Source organism: Myotis myotis, unplaced genomic scaffold, assembly GCF_014108235.1.
Source record: "Myotis myotis isolate mMyoMyo1 unplaced genomic scaffold, mMyoMyo1.p scaffold_m19_p_13, whole genome shotgun sequence".
Lineage (NCBI taxonomy): Eukaryota > Metazoa > Chordata > Mammalia > Chiroptera > Vespertilionidae > Myotis > Myotis myotis.
This window is the reverse complement of record NW_023416317.1, coordinates 57,160,115-57,184,396: the sequence shown is the minus strand read 5'-3', so window position 1 is coordinate 57,184,396 and position 24,282 is coordinate 57,160,115. Positions and strand designations below refer to the sequence as shown.

Genomic DNA, 24,282 nt, shown 5'->3' with positions numbered 1-24,282 from the left:
GCTGCCCTGTGGACCCTGTGACTCCATGTCACACAATGAGGCAGTCGCGCTACCAAGAATGCCACAGTGGCAGTGCACGCCAGCCAGCCCTCTGGAGCCCTATGACTTGCACAGAGCAGAACACGAAGGCGTATGGGCCCAGCCCGGGGTAGGGTGGCCGGCCTGCTTGCGTGAGCCCCTGGAACTACTTTGAGGAAAATCCACTGGAAGGTGATCAAGGAGAAAAGCCAGGCGGCAGCCAGTGAGGCCCACGGTGGCATGGAAAGAGGCAGGGCCCAGCAGCCAGGCCTATGGACAGGTCCCTGCAGGGCAGGCGACCCATGAGCTTAAAGGCAGCAGAGGCCACAGCAGCCGCCTGCTGGCGCCACGGAAGGGCTGCGGTGAGGGGCAGACAGCACCCCTTGATTGGTCATCCAGCACAGGTAGCCCACCGGTGGACAGACCCGGGCTGTGCAGTGTGGGGCCGGCGCTCTCCTGTTGCACGCCATCCCCCCGGCAGCATGCCAGCACCAGCCCCAGCTTGGCGATTCTACCTCTCTACACGGTCTCACCAGCTCTCCAGGTCCCTCTCTGAGGCCATCGAGCCCCATGGCTCTTGTGTTGTCCCCACAGGAAAAAGCCACCATTGCTCACAGCCTAGCTTTCTCAGGGCGCTCCTGCTCACATCACCCTTCAACTCCAGCCGATGAGCTGCTTGTGGGCATGGGGGTGGGGACGACTAACAGGACGGCCAGGTCCTGTGCCCCCTCTGCCTGCCTGCCTTTTCCTGGCATTTATGAGCACCAGCCTCAAGTACCTTGCTCCCCATCTCCCTCCAGCTGGAGACGCCCACCATACCCCCAAGAATTGGAGAGAGGAGGGGGCAGTCTTAACCCCGAAGTGATGCAAGGAGGCTTCTCACAAGATCAGCCCTTGCTCTATGTGTGTACAAGGTCACCAAGGCCAAGGCTGGGACAAGCCTGCAGACCTACTGTGGGTGAACAGCCTGGGGCACGTGCCAGGAGCCACGGTCTCACGGACTCAGGGAAGAAATGGCCTCCCTTTCCCTCCCACGGGAAGTCCGCAGAAATGGCCTTTGACCCTTTCCCCTGACCTTTAGGAGGAAGGTCTCCTTCCCCAGACTGTCCCTGCTGTGTTCTCCTTGAGCGATCCAGTTAGTACTCAAACTAGCAAAGCCCTGAGAATGGGAGAGGAGGAGGAAGACCCCCACCTGTCCGCTTCTAGAGCCTCATGGGGTCCTCCGCCCCATGTGAGGCACTGACCGGTGCCAACCACAGCCGCCTCCATGCGAGAACCAGGACCAGTGGGTCAAAGGGCAGCAGGCAGCTCCCAGAGAGCGGACGGCACCGGGCTCCATGACCCACAGGGCCTGAGATGGGGGCCCACCCTCTCTCGGATGAAGAGCACTTCCAGGGTCTTCAACATAAGGACACACACACACACACCGAACGGTGGGAAAGGGAGGGGCCGCAGCACCTGGCACATCAGTCACTAAGTCGCTTATTTAGCATTTATTTTTAAAATATATTTAAACAGCAGCAATCACTTCCAAAATGCAAAAAAAAAAAAATTACAATTTTAGAATAAAATTATGATGTTTATAATGCGAATCAGAAAGAACTGAAGGTACAACTGAGAATCAAATCCCACAGCACTGAGGGTGGCTGGAGAGCCCAGGCTCACTGGTTTGGGGTTCGGGCTGACAAGAGGTCCCAACCTGTGAGGTTCCACCCTTGTCACCCCCCAACTCCCCACTGATGAAGCCAGTGTCCTCTGGGTTAGAGGAGAAGCGGCAAAGAGCTGGCCTTTTATGGAGGATTCCCAAACCGTGCCCCCACCAGCCAGGGACCTGCTAATCGACCTCCTCCATGTTGCTGTAGGTGGGGGCTGGGCGGTCCACAGGGGGGGCGAAGCGTTCAGGGGCTGTCCGCGTGGGGGCCACCTCGGGGGCCTGGCCAGGGCCTAGTCCCTGCAACAGAATATGAGGACAGGGTTGGGGGCTGCCCAGTGTGCTGCCTGGCATCCCTGGGTGCTGGCTCAGAGCTCCGGCACCCACGGGAGGGCCCAGGGCAGGCGCAGACAGCAGCGCAGTGACACAGAGACAAGATCAGCCTGGACAGTCTCGCTTTATTAACACTTTCAGTACAGGAAGCTCGGGGTGGGGCCAAGCCAGGCCAAGGTCAGAGCAGCAGGATGGACGACAGCTGGATGGACACCCACCCGCGTTTGCTCTGCCCCTGCAGGAACCACAGACCCCTCTCCCTCCCGACACACACTCTGAGGCCCGAGCCCAGACGGGTCCCCAGAGGCGGGCGTGCCTGGTGAGCAGGCAGGTGGGCGGCTCACAGCAGCTGCCGGAGGCCAGCTCATCTCCAGCGACTCTGGGACACCAGAGGATAGAACACGTTGAGCACGAGGGCCACCAAGGCTGCCACGGTGCCCAGAACAAAGTACCGGAGGCAGCCCTCATCTGGGGTCGGGGGGCCGCATGGCGGGGGGCCCACCCAGTCCTGGGGCCCCCAGGGACCCCGGGGCGCAGGCCCCTCGGGCACCGGCTCCTCCGCGGCCTCCAGCTCCTGCCAAATCCGGGAAGCCTACAGTGTGCGGAAAGGGAGGTGGGGGTGACCCAGTGTCCCCGAGGCCCCTGGCCACGACACTCCCACCCAAGGTGACTGGTGCTGAACCCCGACGTCCCCGGTGAGGCCGCAGGAAGGTGAGCCGGCAGGAGCCACGGGGCCACTCGCAGGTTGTCTAGACTGAGGGTGCGAGGGTGACTCCTGACAGCATTCTGGCCTCGAGAAGATTTCCAATCAACGTGCCACTTGCGTGGCGGCCTGAGGCTGGACTGGCCGCCCACAGAGGGCACTGGCTCTTGGAGGACAGAGCTGCAGCCCAGGGACCTCCTGGCTCCTCCCACATCCAGAGCCTGACCACTGTCTTCGAGGGCTTCTCCGAGTGAGTGGAGAGGGCTCAGGGCAGGAGAGGGCAGCAAGGAGGCGGCTAGCACAGGAGAGAGGTGGCTGTGCCCACAAGCCAGGCCCTGGGCACCCAGGGACGACGTAAGAGACAGAAGACCCTGAAGGCTCAGCAGAGATAGATGCTCACCTCAGAGAGGGCGACAGCCCCCCCGGCCATGGCAGCCAGGGCAGCCCGTGTCCTGAGGGCACGGCAGTCAGTGAGGGTGAGGGGCTACATGGAGGGGGCGTGCAGGGAAGGCGGGTAGGCCAGCAGTACAGTCAGTTCACGGCACCGTGCCCGGGAGCTCGAGCAGACACTGGCCTGTGCCCGTGGTGCCCATTGCCAATGGCCACTTGGTGTGTGCACCTGTGTCCCCACACCATGGTGACCCTCTGGCTGAGGCTTCATGTGAGGGAACCTGTCTCCCTCTCACCAGTCCCAAGGCTGCAGGGCCCTATGGCTGGAGGAGAGGAAGCCGTGCCCCGGCCCTCCCACCCGTGCATCGGGCCCCACTAGCTTGCGAGCCTCCCCAGGCCTCACCTGGCTGGCAGCAGCCTCAGCTGCAGGGCCGAGGTCTGGGTGGCGCTCGGCGTGGCCTGCCCGGGGGGGTCTCTCCACAGGAGAGTTCCGCCGGCGGTAGAAGAGGACGTAGGCATAACGCGTCACGACCTGGCTCTCGTCCACCGTTGTCACCGTGCTGTCATCAAACAAGCGCCAGCCTGCGGCAAGGTGGGGAGGGTGTGAGCAGTGCTGCCCCCCCGCACCCCCACCTGTCCTGCTGGCCGCGTGCCCTCACCCACGTCGCTGCGCTGGCTGCTGCGGTCGTTGGGCAGGCGCGCGCAGGCGGTGTAGTGGCCGCCGATCATGCCTCCGTAGTGGTTGATGACGGCGTACAGGTCATAGCTGGGCAGCTGCTCCTCCTTCTGGCCGATGCAGAACTTGCTCAGGTCCAGGTTCCTGTGGTCCAGCCGGAGAGGTGAGAGGCCTCAGGTGCCTGGATGCCCACCTTGGCCCAGGCCCCGCCGACCGTCACCAGGGCCCTTTGCTCACCGGACAGGGAACTCCACCAGGTCATTGATCTTGTCGCGCCAGATGAAGCTGCGGAAGGAGAAGCGCTTGAGCTGCACGATGAGCACGTTGGGCAGGCGCCACAGCAGCAGCTGCTTGGAGGCCTCGCGGTGCTGCTTGCACTGCGGGCAGTACCTGGCGGGCACGGGGAACGGGGAGAGGTCAGACTGCGGGTCCCACCTCCCCTCCGCCCTGCCCAGCCCCGCCTGTGCCCGCCGCACCAAGCCTCCTCCGGGGCCAGCACTTCCGGCCGCGTGAAGAGGGTGAGGCACTGGTCCAGGGTGAAGTGGCCGGCGCGCGCTGCCTCGCCGGCAGAGCCGGGGTCCTCCGCGCATTCCAGCTCCTTGGAGGCCACCAACACGAACTCCTGCTGGCGATCGTTGTTGCGCCAGACGAGAGCCAGGCTGCAGTCCTCTTCCAGCTCCAGCGGGGTGTCTCCTGGGGCAGGGGGGCAGGGTCAGCGGTGGAGCGCAGCCAGCAGCCCCTCCCCACTCCCCCGCCCCCCCGCCTCAGGCACCTTTATCCTCTAGCCGCTGCTCTCGGCTGGATGCGTCGATTTTATAGATCAGGAACTGGGACGTGTGGGAATTCATGGCTTCACTTGGGTGTTGGTACCCCGGCACAGCAGCTGTGAGACCACAACCATCAGAGCCCAAGCAAGCGTCCCCCACTCCCCTCCCCGCCCCGGCGGCAGAGCCTCGCACCAGACTCGTACCTTCGGGCCGGGGCACCTTCTCACCAGTAGGCAAGGGGCCCCCTTCAATAGGCCCGCTGGCCAGCATCTCAGAAGAAATGCCACTGGTGCTGGGCACAGGTCCCCGATCCGGGGCTGCCCATGCCCGGGGCACCGCGTCCCCCTCAGCCACGGGAGTCACCACCTGGAGCTCCGGCGGCGGCATGGAGTCCCTCTCGCTGTCCCCAGCCTCCGGGAGGCTAGTGGAGTGCAGCGTGGGGTAGCCAGGGGGCTCCAAGGCCATGCGGCCAGGCTGGAAGGGCGGCTGGAAGGGCGGCTGGAAGACGCTCACAGAATACCTGCAACAGGCAGCAAGGCGAGTAGGAACCCTGATCAGCCCATCCGCACCCCCACCCCCCAATTCAGCCACTGGGCACTCACCGGGCATAGCCCTCCAGCAACTGGGCAAGACGGGCGTAAGTGAGGCGGGAGGCAGGTACGCTGACCAGGAAGGGGTAGCCGATGTTCTCAGGGCGGCAGAGGCCCTTGTGGTCAGGCCAGTGGGTTTTCTGGCAGAGCCTGGAGGGAAGGGGGCAGGGGAGGGGGGAGAGGGTCTGAGCCCCAGAGGCCTCCACTGCCCCTGTCCTGGGGGCTAGCCTCTGGCCCTGGGAAATGCCAGCCCGCCTCCCAGGGCCCGGGGGGGGGGGGGGGGGGGGGGCAGGAGGCAGGTGGGAGGAGGGCTGGGCAGGCCGAGGGTCCTCACTGGTTGCAGTAGCCCACGCGGTAGCACCGGGTACAGCGTTTCAGCTTCTCATCCTCGGGCTGCTGCTTCCGCTGGCAGGCTGCGCACTTGGAGATGGGGATGCTGGGCACCTGGGGGCGCTGGGGTGGGTCATCCGGCTCAGCCAGGCCAGGCCAGGCGGGAATGCCCCCCCCCACGGCCCTGTGCCAGCAGCTCAACCTCCGCTCACCTGCTGCACCTCCAGCACCACCACCTGCTCCTTAGCAAGCTCTGGGGACAACAGCTCGAAGCAGAGGAGCAGGTCCGAGGGGGACACAGTGTCCAGTGAGTGGGAGGGCAGGAACATGCGGTGGAAGCGGCTCTTCATCACCTGACACAGGAACAGTCCTGGGTGAGGACGCCTCCCCTAGCCCCACCCCAGACACAGGGAGAAGGCCGGGCTCTGGTCCTGGGTGTACGGGGGAGGAGGCATGTGGCCCGAAAGTAGCATAGGCTTCTGCTGGCCCCAGCCTTAGTGTCATGGAGCAAGGGGCCTGGTGCCCTGGCTGGGGTGGCTCCGTGGATAGAGCGTCGGCCCTCGAACAGAAGGATCTCGGGTTCCGTCCCCGTCCAGGGCACATGCTCGGTTGCAGGCGCGGAATCAAAAGGGAGCCGGTGCTTCAGAGGGCCTGCGAGACCCGGCCCAGGGCAGGCGCCAGCACCCTGCACTCCGCACCACGGCTCTACCCGGCTCTTTATTAGCGGGGCCGCCAGGCTGGAGGCCAAGGCGCTGGGGGAGCACCAGCACGGATCTGGGGTAACGTTGGCCGCCCAGCTCCTCGTCTGCCAAGGGAAAAGCTGCTGGGCCACCACCCACAGGGGTGAACCCCGCCGACGGCTGGGCCTGGGTGCCTTGTGGCGCAGCCTGAACGCCTCTATTCAAGCAGCCTCAACCAGCGCCCCCACCCGTTCCCAGGCAGCCACATGACACACGTTTCACGTCCATGTCCAGAGGCCACTGACTGTCCAGTGTCCGTGTGCTGTGAGCACACACGTGTCCACCGCTCAGAGCCTGGGAAGGACGGACACACCTCGGTCAGACGCAGGTTCTCGGGCGGCACGTGGACCCTCTGCGAGAGGGCGTCCAGCACTTCGCTCGCGCTCGAGTTCTCTTTGCTGACGCTCACCAGGAACTGCGGGGACAGAGCAGAGTCCGTGGGTCGCTGGCCCGGGCCTGGGGCGGCCCGAAAGAGGAGGCCCCATCTCCTCACCTTGATGGGCTTGCTGTGCGGCTCCCGGGCAAAAAAGAAGACGGGGAGGACTTTCTGCTTCTGGGGCAAGGGCACCGGCAGGTAGAGGAAGGGGTCAAAGGTGATGGAGACCTGGGGAGGCACAGGTGGCACTGGGTGGCCCACCGGGAGCGGAGGCAGCCCTCAGGGGCTCTCAGGGCCACACAGCCAGCAAACCCTGAGCACTGGACAGACCAGGAGGGCCACCAGGAGACAACAGTCCCTCCTGGCACTCGAGCCCCGGCCCGGCCTGGTCACTCCATCAAGGGGCCCCTCCCTGGCTCCCTTTCAGGCCTCCCACACCCTGCCCTCCTCACGGCTGTCTTTGAGCCCAAACATCATCTTACCGCAGCCAGGAAGCCCACCCTGCCAGCCTCTGCAGCCCACCCCTCGCCTGCAGCACCTAAGCCGCACGGCCTCTGACCTCAACTTGACCCAACTAGGGAGGCCGGGCGAGGGGTCCGGGAGAGCACCGCACCTTGGCGCACACGGGGCACACCAGCTTCGACTTGTACTGGCCCTGAAACAGGTCCACGATGAAGGAGTCGTTCCTCATCTTGTGCCTCTGCCATGCCTCCTCAGCCACCACCTGAGAGCAGAGTGGTGAGGCCGAGGCCGAGGCCGGGGCGGGGATGTGCCCGGGGCCACGCCCCCGCTGCTCCCAACCCTGACCTCATCGGGCCGCCCATCCGAGTCCACGGTCTCCGTGTAGGGCTTGTTCTGAATGCGGTTCAGGTCTTCGTGCAGCCCATCCAGCAGGAAAGCCATGAACTCCTGGGCGTCGTGCTGGGCGTAGCCTGTGAACTGGCTGGCCTTGCTGGCGACAATGGCCTGGAAGCAGGGTGAGGGCTGAGCACGGAGCCCCGGGCCCTGCCGTGCACCCAGCTGGCTGGCCTCCCCACCCTCCCTTGGCCACAGATCACCTTCAACTTGGAAGGCTGGAAGGCGTGGTGGGTGCCCTTCCACAGCGCCCGGAGCAGCACGGCAAAGCCGATGGCGAGGCGCCCACCGGTCCCCAGCGGGTTGTTGTAGTTGATTTCGGCCTCGAAGGAGCGGTCTAGGGACAGCAGCGAGTGTGAACCGGGGAAGGGGGAGCCGGGGAAGGGGGAGCCAGGTCTGCGCGGGGCCGGGCCTGCCCTCACCGTGGAAGAAGTCCCGCAGTTCGCGGGTGTTGGACAGAGACTGGATGACGCTGTTCATGAAGCAGGTGTTGCCCAGGTTGACCAGCCCGGTGAAGCCCGGCAGGCACACCTTCTTCTCCTCCTCCTCCTCCTCCTCCACGCTGTCCCCACTCACGGGGCTGTGCGGCATGGGAGGCACCATGCACGTGGGCTTGGGCTGCGGAGCACAGTGGGGCGTGAGAGCAGCCCTAGAGGCTCCCAGCCTCCCCCCTCGCCCTCCCACCCGGGATCTCACTGAGGCCAAGTGTGGCTCTGGCTTGGGGGCTCCATGCTCCATGGGGGTGCGGGCCGCCACGCCATCCAGCCCTGTGTCCTCAGCTCGCGCCTTGGGCTTCTCCTTCTCCACAGCCCGGGCTTCCTCCTGGCCTGTCAGGGGGTGCGGAGCACCCCCTGGGGGGGTTGAGTCCAGAGGGGTTGGGCCTGTCGGCACGGCAACCTTTGCACCACCCACTGCACCTTAAAAAGGGGGAACGAGAGGGCTGGTGGTTAGCAGCACGTGGCGGGGCGGTCCCGTGGGTGCGGGCAGTGAAGGGAGCTCGTGGGCAGACCTCGTGCAGCCGGGGCCTCCAGGCCCCCCCAGCGCTGACTCTGCCGCTTCCGGAGGCAGATGTCGATGCGCGCGGCCGTGAAGCAGAAGGTGCACTGCTCGGGCTCGATCAGGTTCCTGCGGGAGAGGGTGAGCTCAGGGCCAGGGAGACGGAGCCCAGGGAGGGACGGCACAGGGCAGGGCCGGGCACCACCCACCTGAGCTTCACCTGCCAGCGGAAGACGGTGTGGGGCCCGCAGCCCGGGTGCAGCCTCAGGAAGTTCGTGTCCCTGCAGAGCCCAGCACGGGAGGGGGGGGGGGGGGGAGCGTGAGACACGGTCCCGCCCGAGGCCCACCGTCTGCCCGCGGCCGCCCGCCCACCTGGTCTGGAAGACGAGCGTGAAGTCCTGCTCGCGGAAGAGCACTCGCGAGGCCTCCCTGCGGACCTCCTTCACGTACACGTGCACCACCACCGCGTCAGGCCCCTTCTCGTACGAGTCGTTCTTGACAAACGCCAGGCTCACCATGGGTTCCGGCTCTACAGCGAGACCACGGCTCAGCGCCGCGACCGGCCCACCCGCCACTGTTCGATCCCTACCTGCCTGCCAACCTGGCAGCCCCCCAGGGCTCTGCCTGCCCCCCCAGCCCCACCTTTACCATCCACCAAGGATGCAGCGTCTGCTGCCACTGCCATCTCCTCTCTAGAACGGTCACCTTTCTCGGGGGCTCTGCTCCGGGTCAGGGCTGGAGAGACTGGGTCACTCCTGGGGGACGCTGCCTTCTCTCCTGCCAGAAGCGCTGGCTTCTCCTCCGAGCCCAGGAGGCAGGGCTGGGACTCCAGCGGTGGGACCCGGAGCGGCTCCTCAGCCCCCGCCTGTGCATGGCGTTTGTGGGCAAGATCAGCCCTGGGCCAGGCAGGCGCCCCTCCTCCCACCGCAGTCCACACCCTTCCCCCAGCTCCCAACTCCCACAGGGCACTCCACGCTCACCTGGGTGGCTGCCTCAGCCAGGAAGGGGGGGCCCTCGCCCTGGGGCCCAGGGCCTTCTCTGCATCCTTCCCCCTCTGGCCCTCTTCGGAGATGCACAGCCCTCTTGGCACTGGGCCCTGCCTGGGCCCCGGGGCCAGCCCCCGCCCCCACCTCACCACGGCCCTGGGCCCGCTTCTGGTTCCGGGCCTCCTGCTTTGCCCGGCGGGGCTCAGGGGCTGGCTCCAGGGCAATGGGAGAGGACTCCTGCCCGTTCTCCTGGCACCGCAGCCCTGGCCCCGACTCCTGCATCCCTAGAGGTTTCTTCTGTCAAAGATACAGCAGTCAGGTCCTGTCCACACCCTGGGTGCCCCCGGCCCGCCCGGCCCTGCCCTGGACTTACCAGGAGAGAAGGCCAGGTGAGCAGAGGCACCTTCTTGGGCAGCGCCAGCTGGAGGAGGCCACCTTTTCGAGCCTGCACTTTGGCGCGAGAATTTTCGATCTCGGCATAGAAAACACCGCCCCACTGCTGACCACCTGCAGAGAGCGCGGCGGTGAGCGGGGCGGGCAGGGATCACACACAGGGCCGGGCTCAGACCCGGACGCACCTGGAAACCGCACCAAGCAGTCTGTGTCTGTGAAAGCGGCGTCCACTTCCTCCAGCCGCAGGGGGCCCACTCCCGCGCGCAGCTTGACCGTCACCTCGTCCGCGTCCTGCTGCCAGTCGAGCAGCACCTCTGCGAGGAGAGGGCAGTCAGCCTGCGGCGGGCGGCAGGCTCAGGGGTTGAGTGCCAACCCCTGGACCAGGAGGTCGTGGTTTCGTTCTGGTCACAGCACACGCCTGCACTGCGGGCTGGATCCCCAGCACGGGGCTGCAGGAGGCAGCCATCGATGATTCTCTCATCACTGATGTTTCCTCTCTCTCTCTCCCTCTCCTTTCCTCCCTCTAAAATGAGTAAAAACGTATTTAAAACAGAGACAAGACAAAAGACTGTGAGGGTCGACAGATGAGGGCTGCACCCTCCGCCCCCCCCCCTTGCCCCTAGCGCTCTAGCACCCAAGGCAGCCCGTGACTCACCCTCTTTGGTCTGCTCCTCCTGGGGAGTGGACATGGACCCTGACGACGAAAGAGGAAAAGGATGAGAAAAACATAAATAAAAAAATTAAAAAAAAAAATGAGGAGGAAGGGGCAGCCCCCAAGACCCTGCCACCCCACCAAGCACCACTGTTAGGGTCTCAGCCCAGGACCCAGACCCCAGCTCGTCCCGAGTCGTCCTCTCGGCATCAGAGCAGGACAGAAGGGGCAGGACGCATGCTCACCAGGCAGGGAGGCGCCTGGGCATAGGCGGGGGCATTACCTCCTCTCCGAGGGTCTCCATCCTTGCTCTCCTGGTTTGCTCGGTCCTTCTGCTTCTTCTTGCTGGCGGCCTCCTCCAGCCCGGGGGGCCCTCTCCTGGGGCCCATGGCACTGGCCCCACCAGACATCTTGAGGCGCTTGCTCGACAGCCAGAGCGCCCCGGGGTCGGCGACGGCGACGGGGTCAGGGCTACGGCGCTTTCTTCCTGGCCCAGCTATCTTGGCAACTATTTGCGGCCAAATTCTCCAGCAAGGAAGTGACCACCCTACAGGAAGGGACCAGGTCTCGGCACCAAGGCCCAGCAGGCTGCTCCTGGTGGCAGCCAGGGCTTGGCAACCTGGCTCTCCCTAACCCCAGAGCAATCCCACCACCTGGCAGCCCAGACCCTCCCAGCGGCTCGGAAGGGGGAAAAAGGCAGGCAAGCAGGGCGCCCACTTCTGGCCGAGCCCCAGGGGGCCTGCTACCCAGACTGGCCCGCTGCACGAGGAGCTGCCAGGTCGAGGCAGCTGTGGCCTGGGACCCGGTGCCTCTACCGACCTGGAGGGGAGCCAAGGCCCAGCCCACAGGCCTCGCTTTCCCTTCCTTCTCACGGCTGCTTAGTCACCCCCGGGAAGGAGGAGGAGGAGGAGGAGGAGGGAGGCAGGACAGAAAGAGACAACCCGGCAGCGGGAGCAGCGGGAGCACCGGCTCCGCGGCTGAAAATGGACCCAGTCCGGGTGCTGCCGCTGCCCAGCCAGGGCCTGGGCTCCGACGCCCCACCGCGCCAGCTCCCTCCTCTGCACCCCTCCCGGCCCTGCTAGGGCCTCTCTCTCCATCCAAGGGGCCCGCACGGGGTGCGCGGGATCCAGACGTCAGCAGCAAAGGCCCGGGCGCGCAGGGCGAGATGGACACGGATCGCCGCCCCCCACCGCGCCCCGGTCTCCGGTCCATCCCCCGTCAGCCGAGCCAGAGACCGTCTGTCCAGTTCCCCGCGGGCCTACCCGGGAGCTCTGGGCTGTGCCTCCCCCCAAAACAAAGTTCTCCAGGCGGAGGAAGGGGTGCGGGGACTGCGTCCAGGCCCCTGGCTGCCCCCACCGGGGCTGAGCAGCAGCCGCCCCCGCGCACGTGGGGGCGACCTCACCCGATGGGTCCGAGGTGAGGCTGGGCGGCCGGTCGGACCTGCAGTGACCACCGGGCGCGGGCACCCCCGCCTCTGCGCCCCGGCCGCAGCCGAAGGTCGCAGCCCTCCCCGCCGGCCGCACCGGCGCCCGCCGCCGCCTCCAGGAAGTCGCCCCGCTCGCCCAGCCCTTTCGGGGGCAGGAGGCCGCCGCGGGCGCAGCGTAACTGCCCCGGCGTCGGGGGGCCCGGCGCGCCCGGGCGCGAGGGCGGGGTTGGCGCGACCCGTGACCTTGACCAGGCCGCCCCGGGCCCGTCGCGCCCTCTCCGCTACGGCCGGACCGGCGGGGAGCGGCCCGAACCACTCACCGGGCGAGGCCGCTGCCGCCAGCCCTCCTCGGGCCCTGGCAACCCGCTCTCGGTTCCGGTTCCGGCGTCAGGTCGGTTCCGGTTCCGGCGCGCTCCTCCCCCGCCCCGGCTCCCCCGCCACCGCCTCGGCTGCTTGTTTTGTTTCTACTTCGAGCGGCGGCCACCTGGGGCCGAGCGCGGAGCCCGTGACGCACTTCCGGCGGCGCGGGCACGCGGGCAGCTCCCGGCGGCCCGGAGGGGGCGGGGCTCCGGTGCCCTGGCCCCGCCCCGCCCCGCCCCGCCCCGCCCCGCCGGGGGCAGCCCCGAGGTCCCGCCCAGAGGCCCCGCCCTCCCCAAATCAGTCCAGACCAGGCCGAGGGGGTTCACACGGTTTATTGGGGGGCTGGCCGGCGGGCCGGTCACTGGCAGGTGTTGTAGATCTGGACCTGCAGGTTGATGTCGCGGAGCACGCTGCGCATCCTGGCCTCCAGCCCGTCCAGCTGCGCCGCCTTGCCCTCCAGCGCGCGCTCGTTCTCCTCGTAGGTGCCCTCCAGCTCTGAGAGAGGCGGGCCTCAGCCGCAGGTCCGCGCCCACGCGCCCCCACCCCGGCTCGGTGCCCGCCCGGTCCGGTCCTCACCCTGCAGCCGCTGCAGCTTGTCCTGAGCCGCTTGCAACAAGCCGCGAGCCTCATCCCGCAGCTGCTCTGCGCGCATCTGCGCAGCCAGCACGCCCTGGGCCTTGCGCTCCACCAGGGCCTTCACTGTCTGGTATTGGTCACCCAGTGGGCCCTGCAGCAGCTGGGGGTGTGGAGGGCAGGGGCAGGGTGGTGGCCCCGTGGAGACCCAGCCTCTGCCCTCCCCCCTGGCAGGCTCTGCCTCAGCCTACCTGCTCAGCCTCCCTGGCACGACCCTGGGCATTGCTTGCTGTTTCTTCGGCCCTGGAGGCCGCCAGGCTGTTCCCTGCTCGTTTCAATTTCAGAGCCTCCAGGAGGCCGTTCAGTTGCTGAGCCCGTTGCCCTGCAGAGCTCAGCGCCTGCTCTGCTCCCGCCATCCTCTCCTGCACCTGCCGTGGGGGGGCTCGGGTTAACCAGGTCTCAGAGGCGTGTCCGTCACCTGGCCCCACGCCCCGCGATGCCCCAGAGACCACACCTGGTGCAGGGTCTGTTCCGTGTCTTGCGTATCAACCACTGCCCCCTGGATCGCCCCCTGAGCGGCCCCCTGCGCCCGCTGGGCCTCCTCCAGTGCCGCCTGCACTGTCTCTGCCTTCTGCTTCTCACCTTCAGCCCGGCTCCTGCGGAACAGAGGGCATCAGGGCCTGCAGGATCAGGACCAGGTGCCAAGGATGGGGGTCAAGGTTGGGGTCAGACCGTGCCCGCTGCGCCTCCTGCAGCAGCCGTTCTGCCCGATGCACATCTCCCACAGTGCGCTCCAGGATCGTGTCCACGTCGGCCAGGCTCCGGACCCGCTCAGCGATCTCAGCAGCCAGGTGCTGGATCTGCTCAGGTGACGCTGGGATGGAGAGCTCCAGCACCCGGGTGGCCACCATCTCGATGCTGTCAGGGTCGGCCCCCTCCTCTGTGGGACACAGGCAGGGACTCAGGGACACCTTCCCAGCATGGGTACGGGACCAGTGTTGGGGATGGAGTCGGGACTGCGCGAGGGCTTTGGGTTTGCTAATGGCCAGAAGGATGGGACCACAAGGACACGGCCAACCAGCAGGCCACGGGGCTATATGTGGGCCCCAACTCGGGGCCACGGACTTGAGGGCCACAAAGGGCAAGAGCTCAGGGGCCAGACACAGGATCATGAACACAGGTCCCAATCCAAGTACGAACCCAGGGACACACGTATAAACACAGACACGGGGAAACGACCACGGGGCCTGGCCGTGTGGGAGGCTCACGGCTCAGGAAGTCCTTCACACTCTGGATGAGCTCACGCAGCTCCTGGTTGGCCTGCTCCACCTGGCCCCTGGAGGCGTTGGCCTTGTCCAGGGCCGCCTGGGCCCGCTGCTGGGCCTCGCCTGCCTGCCGACGGGTCTCTGCCACCTGGCTGAGGATGCCACCACCTTCTGCCAGGGCCCGCTGCAGCTCTGTCTGTGTGTGCCGGGCCCGACCCAGCGCCAGATCCGCCATGGCCACCGCCCCGTTGCAGCTGAGGCCCCCACAGCGGGGCTGCCCGTCCTCGTCCCGACACCCGGCACCCCCGCAGGGGCTCGTAGCACAGGGAGCATCGCCGGGAGCCCCGCACACCTGCCGGGCACAGGACAATCAGGGCCCGTGGAAGGAGCAGCCACCCGTGTCCCACCTCACACTCACGTGTCCCACCTCACACTCGCGCCTCACCAGTTCATTTATGCCCGTCAGGCTCAGGCCGTGGGCGCGGGCAGAGAGCTCCCCCAGTGCCTGCTGGTTGGCCATGTGCTTGCGGTTGAAGTCCTCCCTCTGGGCACCCATCAGCACCTCCGTTCGGTGCCGGGTGCCGGCGGAGTGGCTCACGGGGCTCGGCACGGCCAGGGCCGATGCGTTGGCACGGCGCCCTGCCTCTGCGGACAGGCTGTGGGCACGGCGGATGCTGTCATAGGCACCTACGTGGGCAGAGGCGGGAGTCAGCTGAAGGTCAGCCCTGGCCCCCGCACGGCTGGCCCATGCTCACCCAGGAAGTTGGAGTGCTTCAGCAGGTCCAGGTGCTGGTCGAGCTGCCGCAGCGTGAGATTAAGTGCCAGACTGTCTCGCTCCAGACTGCTTAGTGCGTGGTTGGCATTGAAGTTCTCATCCTGCACATCTGTCAGCTGTGTCTCCAGCTGGGTCAGGTGCTCGGTGGCCTCCCCGATCTGACGCCTGTGCCAGAGGGGAAGGAGGGGTTTGCGGAGGCTTCAGCCCCGGTCCCTGGGCCGCTGCCCCTCCCACCACCTATCTGGGCCCATCCGCACCGCAGCTCCTCCGTGGCCTCCAGGAGCCGTGCAGTGGAGGCGGCCGAGGTGTTGCGGGCAAGCACGATGCCCTGCACGGTGGCCAGCTTCTCCTGTATGTGCCGGAAGCTGCCCTCAAAGGCGCCCAGCACACCCGTCTGCTGCAGCTCCTTCGCCCTCTGCTCCAGGCGCCGGGTACGGGCAACCAGGTCCTGCACCACGCGGTCCCAGTCCCCAAAGCATGCGTGGCAGGGGTGGCAGGCAGGAAAGACCCCCGAGAAGCCCCGGGCACACTGGTCACAGCGCACGCCAGACACCCCCGGGCGGCAGCTGCAGTGGCCTGTGGCGCGATGACACTGAGGCGTGTCGATCCCACGAGGGTCGCAATCGCAGGCTGCAGGAGAGGGCGGACCACAGGGTTATCATGCGCCGGCGGGCATCCGGGAGGCCCCCGTCCACCCGGACCCAGTGGCCCCCTCACCGCGGCACTGCAACCCGGGGTCTCCCCAGTGAAGCTCCTGGCACTCAGAACAGGTCCGCCCCCCGAAGCCGGCTCGGCAGTGGCACTGCCCTGTGAACTAGAGTGGGGGCAGGGCAGCCGTCAGAGCCTCAACCAGAGGCTGAGCCCTGGAGACCTGAGGCGGCCGGCTGGTCCCACCCACCCAGGAGCCACAAGAGGTCCCGTACCTCATTGCAGGTGGGGCCTGTGGCTCGACTGGGGTGGCAGGCACAGGGCTGGCAGCCACGGCCACTGGTCAGATTCCAGAAGTTGGGGGCACAGCGGTCACAGCTCGCGCCCTGGACATTGGGGAGGCATGGGCACTGCCCACTGCTTGGGTCACAGTGGCACCGGTCCGTGGACGGACACTGCTGGGGATCTGTGCCCAGTGGGTTGCAGATGCAGCCTGTGCCAGCCAAGATGGACAGTAGTCAGGGGAGCCTGGGCAACGACCCCCCCCCCCCCGGCCACGCCTGCCCATCCCACACTCACGGCGACAGCTCTGCTGGGCAGCCTGCCCATGGAAGCCAGGCTGGCAGTGGGCACAGCGTGGGCCCTCCGTGTGGTGTAAGCAGCGCAGGCACTGCCCCGTGTGGGGGTCACAGGCGTCAGGGTCCGTGGGGTCAATGTTCCCGCTGCACTCACATGGCTGGCACCTGCCACCAGGCCTGGATGGGTCCCCAAAGTGCCCAGGGGCACAAGCCTCGCACCGCAGCCCTGCCCACAGTGAGGGGAGGCGTGAGTGTCCTGCCCAGCTGCCACACCGGCCCGCGCCTGCACCGCACCCACTCACCCGCGTAGCCCGCCCTGCAGTGGCACACGATCTGCTGGGAGTGCCCGTCCCGATGGCAAGAAGTCGCGAAGTGCCGCTGGCTCCCAGGGGCTTCGGGGCAGGGGCAGGGCCGGCACTGGCCCCCGTGTGGCAGCCGAGGGTCCCCGTGGAAGCCCGCGATGCACCTGCGTGGAGGGGCAGGGGGAGCTGTGTCGTTCCTGCGCAGCCCGCCGCCCGCCCCGGGGCTGCTCTGGCTCACCTTTCACAGTGGTCACCCCCCGTGTGGTCCCGGCAGCCCAGGCACGCGCCCGTGTGGGTGTCGCACTCGTCTGCGTGCCCGTTGCACACGCACGGCCGGCAGCTAGGGAACCCCCACTGGCCGTGCTGGCAGCGGTCGCAGCGAAGCCCGAAGGCCCCGGCTCGACAGGGGCACTGCCCGCTGGCGCCTTCACACAGGCCGCTGAGCGACCCCTCCGGGCTGCACTGGCAGGCTGGGGGCAAGGCAGGGCTGAGCCCGAGGGGCAGGGGCGTCTGGGCGGGGCGGGTGGGAAGGTCGGGGGATGCAGAGGACTGCAGGCAGGCGACCCAGGGCTGAGCCCTTGGGGTCGGCTGCAGAGGGGGGGGAAGGGAGAGGGAGAGCCAGCGACGGGGCTGAACTGTGGGTCCTGGGAAGGGGCAGGGAGGTACCTTGACAGCCGGCGGGGCCAAAGCCGTAGTAGCCAGGGGCGCAGCGGTCGCAGCGGCGGCCCACCACACCCGGCTTGCACCGGCACTGGCCCCCGTGGGGGTTGCACTCAGAACTCAGCGAGCCCTGGGGGTCGCACTGGCAGGCTGTGGGGAGGGGGTGCAGGGCCGAGTCAGACAGGCCCCCCACCTGCACCCCCCCACCACCACCAGCACAGACACTCACGCAGGGCGCCGTTGTAGAGCAGGGCAGACAGGCTGAGCAGGAGCGGGGCGCAGGCCTCTGAGGGAGGGGACTTGCTGGGCGCCAGGCCCTCCTCATGGCAGCGGTAGCGCTCGAAGGTGGCCCGGCGCTCCAGGGCGGCCGCGTCTCCCCCACTGAACATCTCCAGCACCAGGACCCGGGGCAGCAGCACCAGCTGCGGGGTGGGCAGGGCAGGGTGAGGTTGGGACCCAGGGCCATAAGGGTACCGCCTGCCAATCATTGAGGTGGCCCCGCACTGGCCGCCTCTTCTGCCCGACTCCTCCCATCCAGCCACCACGCCGGGTCCCTCCCACGGGGACTGCTCACCGAGTCAATGAGCAGGCTGGGGGGCTCGGGCTGGGCACGCCCCCCTGTTCTCAGCAGCTTCAGCTGCAGCTTGTACGAGACGCCAGGCTCCAGGCAGACAGGCCTGGGCAGCACCACGGACCTGGGGGCACGGAGGTCAGGCATGGGAGTCACCCAGGGTCCTGTACCCAGCACCCTGGGCCCCCCCACACACACACACACACAGCAGCCGACCACTGCCCAGGCCAGCAGACAGCTGGGCAGCCCGACCAGGATCCTGCATATCTTTCTCGCGGGGGTCACACGCCTGCGCAGAGCAGTCTGGCGAGAAGCACTCCCCACGACCCCGCCACCCCCAGTGGCCTCTTCACACTTGCCCTGACCTTGACCTCCACCACCAACCTCTGCTCTTCTTCACCAAGACGGCATCACCTCCCCTCGCCCCTCTCTCCTGGGTCACCCCCTCCAGCTGCAAACCACGCCAGGGCCCTTCTGCCCCTGCAGCCCTCCCGCACCCCTGGTGTCCCCCCGCTGATGCATGTCTTTGCTCTCCTGCCCAACAAAGTCCTGAAATTTTGCTACAGTCCTGCCTCCACGCTCTAGCTCCCATTCCAGTGGGGTTTCTGTCCCAACAGGCCTTCTCCCAGCACGAGGCAGGTCACCACTGACCTCCGGGAGCCAGCCCCGCAGCCACTGCTGCATCTTATCTGCTCACATTCAGCAGCGATGAGGTCAGCGCCCCTTCCTCCCAGACAGGCTCTCCTCGCCCTGCCCGGGACCTGCCTCACTCCTGACCCCCCTCCTCCCCAGTTCCTCCGCTGCTGCCTAACACGAGGGTCCCCCAAAGCCTGGCTCCGGGCTTCCTGCCTTCCTCTGGTGGGTTCATCTAAACCAGGGGTGGGCAAACTTTTTGACTCAAGGGCCACAATGGGTTCTTAAACTGGACCGGAGGGCCGGAACAAAAGCATGGATGGAGTGTTTGTGTGAACTAATATAAATTCAAAGTAAACATCATTACATAAAAGGGTACGGTCTTTTTTTTTTTAGTTTTATTCATTTCAAACGGGCCGGATCCGGCCCGCGGGCCGTACTTTGCCCACGGCTGATCTAAACCCATCTCTTCTTTTTTCTTAAATAAAATTTTTTTTATTGATTTCAGAGAGGAAGGAGAGGGAGAGAGAGAGAGAGAGAGAAACATCAGTGATGAGAGAGAATCGTCAACTGGCTGCCTCCTGCACACCCCACACGGGGATCGAGCTTACAACCCGGGCCTGTGCCCTGACTGGGAATCGAACTGAGACCTCCTGGCTCACAGGCCATGCTCAACCACGGTGGGTTTAGTGACATGTCCAAATGTATGCCTCCGACTTCAGCTCTCCCAGTAACTCCAGAAACCGAAACCCAACCACCCCTGGCCTAGTGCCGGTGTCTGAGATCTCAGAACTGCTCCTCCCATGTCTGCGCCTCAGTCCGCCCTCCCCCACCCGCTAAGCCTTCGGCTCTGCCGCTCGAACCCTCTCCTCTGCAGCCTTGCTCTTCTTGCCGCCTCGACTGCTCCGCCCGCCTCTGCCCGACCCCCGCTGCTCAGCCAGCCCAACAGCCCCGCGCCTCCCAGCGTCCACCGCGCCCTACGCCTCTTCTCCACGCAGCAGCGGGCGTCTTTGTGCGGCACAAGCCACGGTTGGCAAAATGTCTATAAGGGCTCAGGCAGGTTCATTATGCCGTTCTCTGCTTCGGTGTCTGTTTGAATATTTACATGACAAAATGTCTAAAAAGAAGTGATGAACAAGTAGACATGAAACAAACACCAACCAAAATGTAATAAGACAGCCCTGGCGTCGGCCTGCGGACCGAAGGGTCCCGGGTTCGATTCTGGTCCAGGGCACAGGCCTGGGTTGCGGGCTCGATTCCCAGTGCGGGGCGTGCAGGAGGCAGCCGATCAATGATTCTCTCTCATCACTGATGTCTCTCTCTCCCCCTCTCCCTTCCTCTCTGAAACCAATAAAATATATAAAACAAACAAACAAACGAAAAACCAACAAAATGTAAGGAGCCGGTAACCAGCTCAGGCGCAGCCGCGGGTGCTGAGTGTCCCTTCCCAGGGGCGACCCCGCTGGGTGAACGGCTTCCCTGCATCCCCATCTCGGCCGCAGGGACTGAGCGCCCCGCGGGGAGAGCTGACTTTGTTCTGCCCACTTCCTTCCTCTGACCGGGGCCATGCCCCACAGCCCCTGGCACAGCGCTCAGGAGGGGCAAGCGAAGGGCAGTGGGGGCTGCTCAGGTGCCCCGCGGGGGGCGGGGGGCCGGCCTCCAGCCCTCGCAGGGGCTGCCCTCAGGCCCTCACCTGGCGTCCGGTTGCAGCGTCCCTGAGATGAGGTCATCCTTGGGCAACACATGCCCACAGGGGCTGTGAGCAGACACGGGCCCCGGGCGCTGCACGGCCACCTCGAGCTCCGCCCACTGCTCGGGGACCTGGGGGACAGGACGGTGAAGGAGGTGCCCCTCCCGCGAGGCGCAGCTCCGGGCAGTGCCACGGGTCTGACCTGGGGCTCCAGGCGCAGCAGCAGGTCGTAGTCCATGGCTCTGGGCACGGAGGTCACGAGGAAGTCCAGCGCCTGGCCTGCCTGCAGCCTGGCGACGCCCAGGCCTGTCCAGGACGGGGCTCCCCCGGGGACGGCCAGGTGCTCCACCACAGCCACCTGCTGGAGACGCGGCTGTGGGGCTCCCTCTTCCGCCACAGCCTGTCACCAAGCCCCCGCGTGCGCAAGCGCTGCCCACACAAGGCGCCAGCGTCCCCCTGCCTCTCCGTGTCCTCCCTCCACCACTGCCCCCCACCTGGCCTCGCGCCTCCTCGGCCTCCAGCGTCATGTGGTCCAGGAAGGGCCGGAAGTAGCCAGATTGCACCTGGTCACAGCGGCGCCCCACCATGTGGGGGCGGCAGCGGCACTGGCCCGTGGCCTCGTTGCACCTACGAGCACAGCCATGAGTGACGAGTGACCCTGCCCCCCCTCCCCCCCCCCCCCCCCCCCCCGGCCCCTTAGCCGGCACTCACTGAGGATCCACGGCACCGCCCACGTCGCAGTCACAGGGACGGCAGCCGAGCATGTCGTGGCTCAGGCCCCAGTGGCCAGGCTGGGGAGAGGAGGTTGCTGGGGCCACAAACAGACCCCCTCGCCACCCACCAGGATTCCAATGATGGCTCAGCCCCTGCCCTTGCCTCCCGACCTGCCTCTTAGCCAGGACGGGACCGTCAGCTCTCAGCACTCCCGTGGGGCCTGGACACCACCCCTGCACCCTTGCTCTGCGGCCGAGTGCTGAGCCCCGACCCGCCCCTCAGGCGCACCAGGCAGCGGGTGCAGCTGTGTCCGGTCACCAGGCGCTTGCAGAAACAGGTTCCACTCTTGGGGTCACACGGGGTGGCCCCAGGCACCGTGCCCCGGGCATCGCACTGACACCCTGCAGGGGAAGGAGACCCGTCAGCGCTCTGGGGAGCTGGGGAGCACTGTGTGTTCAGGGGGGTCAAGAGTCAGAGGTCAAGGGTTAAGGTCAGCATGAGCAGGGCGGGGAGCACGTACGCTGGCAGCCCATGGGGTCGCTGGCACTGAGCCCAAAGTAGCCGTCACGGCACTGCTGGCAGCGGGGGCCCACCACGTGGTCTTTGCAGCGACACTGGCCTGAGACCAGCCCGAGAGCAGGGTCGTCGTGGGGATCACAGCGACCGCCGTCTCGGGAGCCCATGGGGTCACAATCACAGGCTGAGGGCACAGGAGGGCCAGGTCACCCCCTCCAAACCAGCCCAGCACCCATCATCTTCCACCTCCCCACCCCCCACCCGATTCCCAGTCTGGCTTCACCCTAGGCGCCCCCAACCCTGCCACCTGACAGCGGTCCAGCTCCCCAGCTCCCCAGCTCCCACCCGGCTCAGGTCCCGGCCTCCCCGTTCAGGCCCAGCCTCACGGCGGCAGGCAGCCGGGTCCCGCAGGTCCTTGGCGGGGTCCCGGTAGAAGAAGGGCCGGCAGAGCTCACAGTGGTGCCCAGCGGTGTTGTGCTGACATCCGTCGCACACGCCTCCACTCACGTTGCCAGATGCCAGGTACACGGCCATGTCAAAGTGGCAGCTGCGGGTGTGCCCATGGCACTCGCACTCTTGGGGGAGGGAGGAGAGGGCAGGCCTCTTGAGGGACCATGTCCCACGTGTGAGGGGCAGAAGAGGCCCTAGTGCCACCTCAGGTCCCTCCCAAGGCCAGGGGCTGAGGAGCACCACACTGGGCCCCTGCCCAGAGCAGATGGTCAGGTGGGCGAGGAAGTCCTTGGGGCATCGAGGCCCGGGTGCCCTCGGACACAGCCTGGGTGTTCCGGGCTTGCCCGTCAGCTCTGGGGTCTACCAGGCACAGCGGCCAGGCTTTCACTCACTCTTGCAGGCATGACTGTGGCCATCCTCGGCTGGACGCCAGGGCAGGTCGTGATAGAAATCCTGGCACTGCTCACAGTTGAGGCCACGCGTATTGTGTTTGCAGGTGCAGGCGCCATGGACCTAGGAGGGAGGCCGGGCACGCGGTCAGCACTGTCCAGCCGTGCCCGCAGCTGCCCTGCCCCCCGCCCCGCCCCCAGCCAGCGGAGCCCCTCACCATGCCCTCCGTGTGGGCCTGTGCCCCTGGGGCGGGCGCACACTGCGAGGCGTGTCCGTAGCAGAAGCAGTTGCCACGCACAACCAGCTCGTAGAGGGCGTAGTAGTACTTCTCCCGGATCTCGCGCCGCGGATCCAGCAGGTTGTCGCCCAGCGTGTGCAGCCGTGTCAGGTTCACCCGCAGGTTGGTGATCTTCAGCAGGTCTGAGTGGGGAAGGGCGGGGCCAGCTGGCCAGGCAGGCTTCCCCAGGGGTGGCAGCCAAGGTCACCTTGGGAGACCTCCTGTCTGCTGTGCTAGGAGCTAAATCTGACCTGGCACCTGCCCTAGGAAGCGCCCAAAATAGCTACCGAGGCCCCAAATAGCCCCCAGCCAGACACTCACTCTGGATCCGCGGGCTGTAGGGGTCTGGGATGGGGATGGCGGGGTCCAGCACTCGGTAGATGACCTGGAGGGGCGCGGAGTCAGCAGAGGCCGGACCTGCCCCCAGACCCGTCCCCCTCCCGGTGCCCCTCCCGGTGCCAGCCGGACCCCGCACCTCGCCTTCAGTGGATGGCTCGATCTCCGCGTAGCGTGACTCACAGACGACGTCATCCCAGTGCCGTGGGGGGGCCAGCGGGACGCCCGGGAAGTCGGCTGCACAGTCATAGGAGAAATACCGGTACACGTGCCAGGTGCGTCCGAAGTCTGCTGAGCGCTCCACCAGCATGGCGGCCGGGCGGAATGTCTGGGGGCAGGGATGGCTGATCAGAGGGCCCCAGGACCCGGGTCCAGCCCAGGCCCATCAAGAGCTCTGCCCGACTGGGCCCTGCCCTCAAGCAGCCCACAGATGGGTGGGGAAGACCAGAGGGAGCCAAGCAACGACCAGCGAGGGTAACCACCTCGAGGGTGTCGGCTCAGGGGCCGTGGGGCCCAGGGAGGCAGCGCCAGGCCCAGCCTGGGGTCAGGGCAGCATGGCGGCGGAAGGCAATGGAAGGTGTGAGATGAAGGCGCCTCCCATGTGGCCAGAGCGCAGCATCTGAGCTCAGGGGGGCTGGGGCTGGGGCTGGGGCTGGGGCGAAGGCGAGCCCAGCAGGGGCTGGAGCCCGCTCCCAGGCATGCCGGCACCTTGAAGGTCATGATGAGGTGTGTGAAATGGAACTCAGCCTCCAAGTCCAGTTGGATGGTGACCGCAGGGACACCTGGGCAGGAGGCGGAGGTCAGGGGCCAAGGCCACTGGTGGGCAGCCCTGCCCGCCCGTGCCCGCCCGTGGCCGTGGCCTCACCGTTCTCTGACTGCCACCAGGCGGCCCGCCGCTGCGGGGCGAAGCTGGTCACCACGTTCTGGATGCGGTGGCTGTCCGGGTTGTCTCTGGCGGAGTAGGGCCGCCGGGAGTCGCACAGGAAGCACTTCTTCTCGTCCTGGGTTGGGTCGGGGTCAGGGTCAGGGTCAGGGTCTCACCTCATCGGCGCCAGCCCCACAGGGACTCGGGCCCCAGCCCAACCCCCGCGGCACCTGCAGGTGACTGACGATGCAGTAGGGCTGGGGGCCGTGCAAGCCGCAGGTGGAGGAGGCCGTCAGCCGGTCCGCGCGGCCCACCAGCAGGTCCCCCGTGGCAGGGTAGCAGCTGCCCCGAGAGCAGCCCGGCACGTCTGGGACTGGGGCCTGGGCCAGGGAGGTGGCCAGCACTGGGAACAGGGGGCAGCCTGTTGCCCGGTGCTCCCCGGCGGTGGCCCCAGGGCTGGCCCCCCCGCCCCGCCATCCCATCCCCAAACCCCAGCCTTCACCGGCCTTCTCACCGCCCAGCAGCAGGCCCACGCCGAGCTCCCAGGGCCCCGGCTGTCCCCGCGGGTCCCCGCCTCGGTTCCCTGCGGCCCACTCCATCCTGGGGAGCAGGGGCGTCGGTGTGAGAGGTCTGGGGCCGAGCCGCCCGCACCCTCCCCCGAGGCCCCTGCTGACCCTGCCCGTGAGGGTCCGCGGCTGAGTGTCCACTCGGTCAGGTCCGGCGGTCCCTCCACTGGGCTGGGAGTCTGGCGACTTTGAGCAAAGTTGGGAACCACGGCAGGAAGGAAAGCCTGGAGC

The 24,282-nt window shown here is 66.9% G+C and overlaps 2 protein-coding genes across 13 annotated transcripts; both read right to left on the bottom strand.

Moving 5' to 3' along the window:
• Nucleotides 1-1,495: 1,495 nt before the first annotated feature.
• USP19 (ubiquitin specific peptidase 19) lies at nt 1,496-12,371 on the bottom strand. Of its 11 annotated transcripts, none has more exons than XM_036333599.1 (27): nt 12,203-12,369; nt 10,740-11,003; nt 10,460-10,498; nt 9,990-10,118; nt 9,785-9,918; nt 9,406-9,705; nt 9,131-9,290; nt 8,798-8,954; nt 8,635-8,706; nt 8,439-8,554; nt 8,126-8,340; nt 7,852-8,047; nt 7,633-7,766; nt 7,382-7,540; nt 7,188-7,298; nt 6,692-6,802; nt 6,512-6,613; nt 5,671-5,811; nt 5,463-5,581; nt 5,141-5,278; nt 4,742-5,058; nt 4,544-4,654; nt 4,248-4,464; nt 4,009-4,161; nt 3,755-3,915; nt 3,499-3,677; nt 1,496-1,969 (listed from the first exon to the last, which is right to left on the bottom strand). In XM_036333599.1, exons 2-27 carry the CDS (start codon nt 10,864-10,866, stop codon nt 1,853-1,855), a joined length of 3,915 nt encoding a protein of 1,304 aa, XP_036189492.1. In that variant the 5' UTR covers nt 10,867-11,003; nt 12,203-12,369; the 3' UTR covers nt 1,496-1,852. The 11 variants fall into 11 exon arrangements, with proteins under 11 accessions (XP_036189492.1, XP_036189489.1, XP_036189491.1 ...); XM_036333596.1 differs by having other exon boundaries at nt 1,497-1,969; nt 9,406-9,708; nt 12,203-12,368; XM_036333598.1 differs by having other exon boundaries at nt 1,497-1,969; nt 8,126-8,346; nt 12,203-12,368.
• Nucleotides 12,372-12,558: 187 nt separating this feature from the next.
• LAMB2 (laminin subunit beta 2) lies at nt 12,559-24,278 on the bottom strand. 2 transcript variants are annotated; one of them, XM_036333583.1, is made up of 33 exons: nt 24,160-24,278; nt 24,000-24,085; nt 23,716-23,888; nt 23,486-23,621; nt 23,329-23,402; nt 22,760-22,948; nt 22,606-22,669; nt 22,225-22,427; nt 22,010-22,130; nt 21,554-21,742; nt 21,172-21,351; nt 20,940-21,052; nt 20,649-20,728; nt 20,432-20,564; nt 20,140-20,298; nt 19,941-20,068; nt 17,618-17,738; nt 17,273-17,465; nt 17,050-17,193; nt 16,622-16,853; nt 16,384-16,547; nt 16,083-16,307; nt 15,779-15,996; nt 15,573-15,669; nt 15,113-15,485; nt 14,836-15,020; nt 14,526-14,767; nt 14,084-14,432; nt 13,548-13,755; nt 13,330-13,471; nt 13,067-13,243; nt 12,819-12,978; nt 12,559-12,737 (listed from the first exon to the last, which is right to left on the bottom strand). In XM_036333583.1, the coding sequence occupies exons 2-33, from the start codon at nt 24,082-24,084 to the stop codon at nt 12,601-12,603; spliced, it is 5,394 nt and encodes a 1,797-aa protein (XP_036189476.1). In that variant the 5' UTR covers nt 24,085; nt 24,160-24,278; the 3' UTR covers nt 12,559-12,600. The 2 variants fall into 2 exon arrangements, with proteins under 2 accessions (XP_036189476.1, XP_036189477.1); XM_036333584.1 differs by having other exon boundaries at nt 20,140-20,295.
• Between the last annotated feature and the right edge of the window lie 4 nt (nt 24,279-24,282).

Coding starts and splice junctions, on each gene's coding strand:
- USP19 (XM_036333589.1), bottom strand. CDS start 10,866: ATGTCTGGTGGGGCCAGTGCCATGGGCCCCAGGAGAGGGCCCCCCGGG. Junction 10,119..10,459: donor GGAGGAGCAGACCAAAGAGG/GTGAGTCACGGG, acceptor CTCTCCTCGCAG/AGGTGCTGCTCGACTGGCAG. Junction 8,955..9,130: donor GAGCAGAGCCCCCGAGAAAG/GTGACCGTTCTA, acceptor GTCTCGCTGTAG/AGCCGGAACCCATGGTGAGC.
- LAMB2 (XM_036333583.1), bottom strand. CDS start 24,084: ATGGAGTGGGCCGCAGGGAACCGAGGCGGGGACCCGCGGGGACAGCCG. Junction 16,308..16,383: donor CTGCAGGGCGGGCTACGCGG/GTGAGTGGGTGC, acceptor CACTGTGGGCAG/GGCTGCGGTGCGAGGCTTGT. Junction 12,738..12,818: donor CAAGCTGCAGCGGCTGCAGG/GTGAGGACCGGA, acceptor CGCCTCTCTCAG/AGCTGGAGGGCACCTACGAG.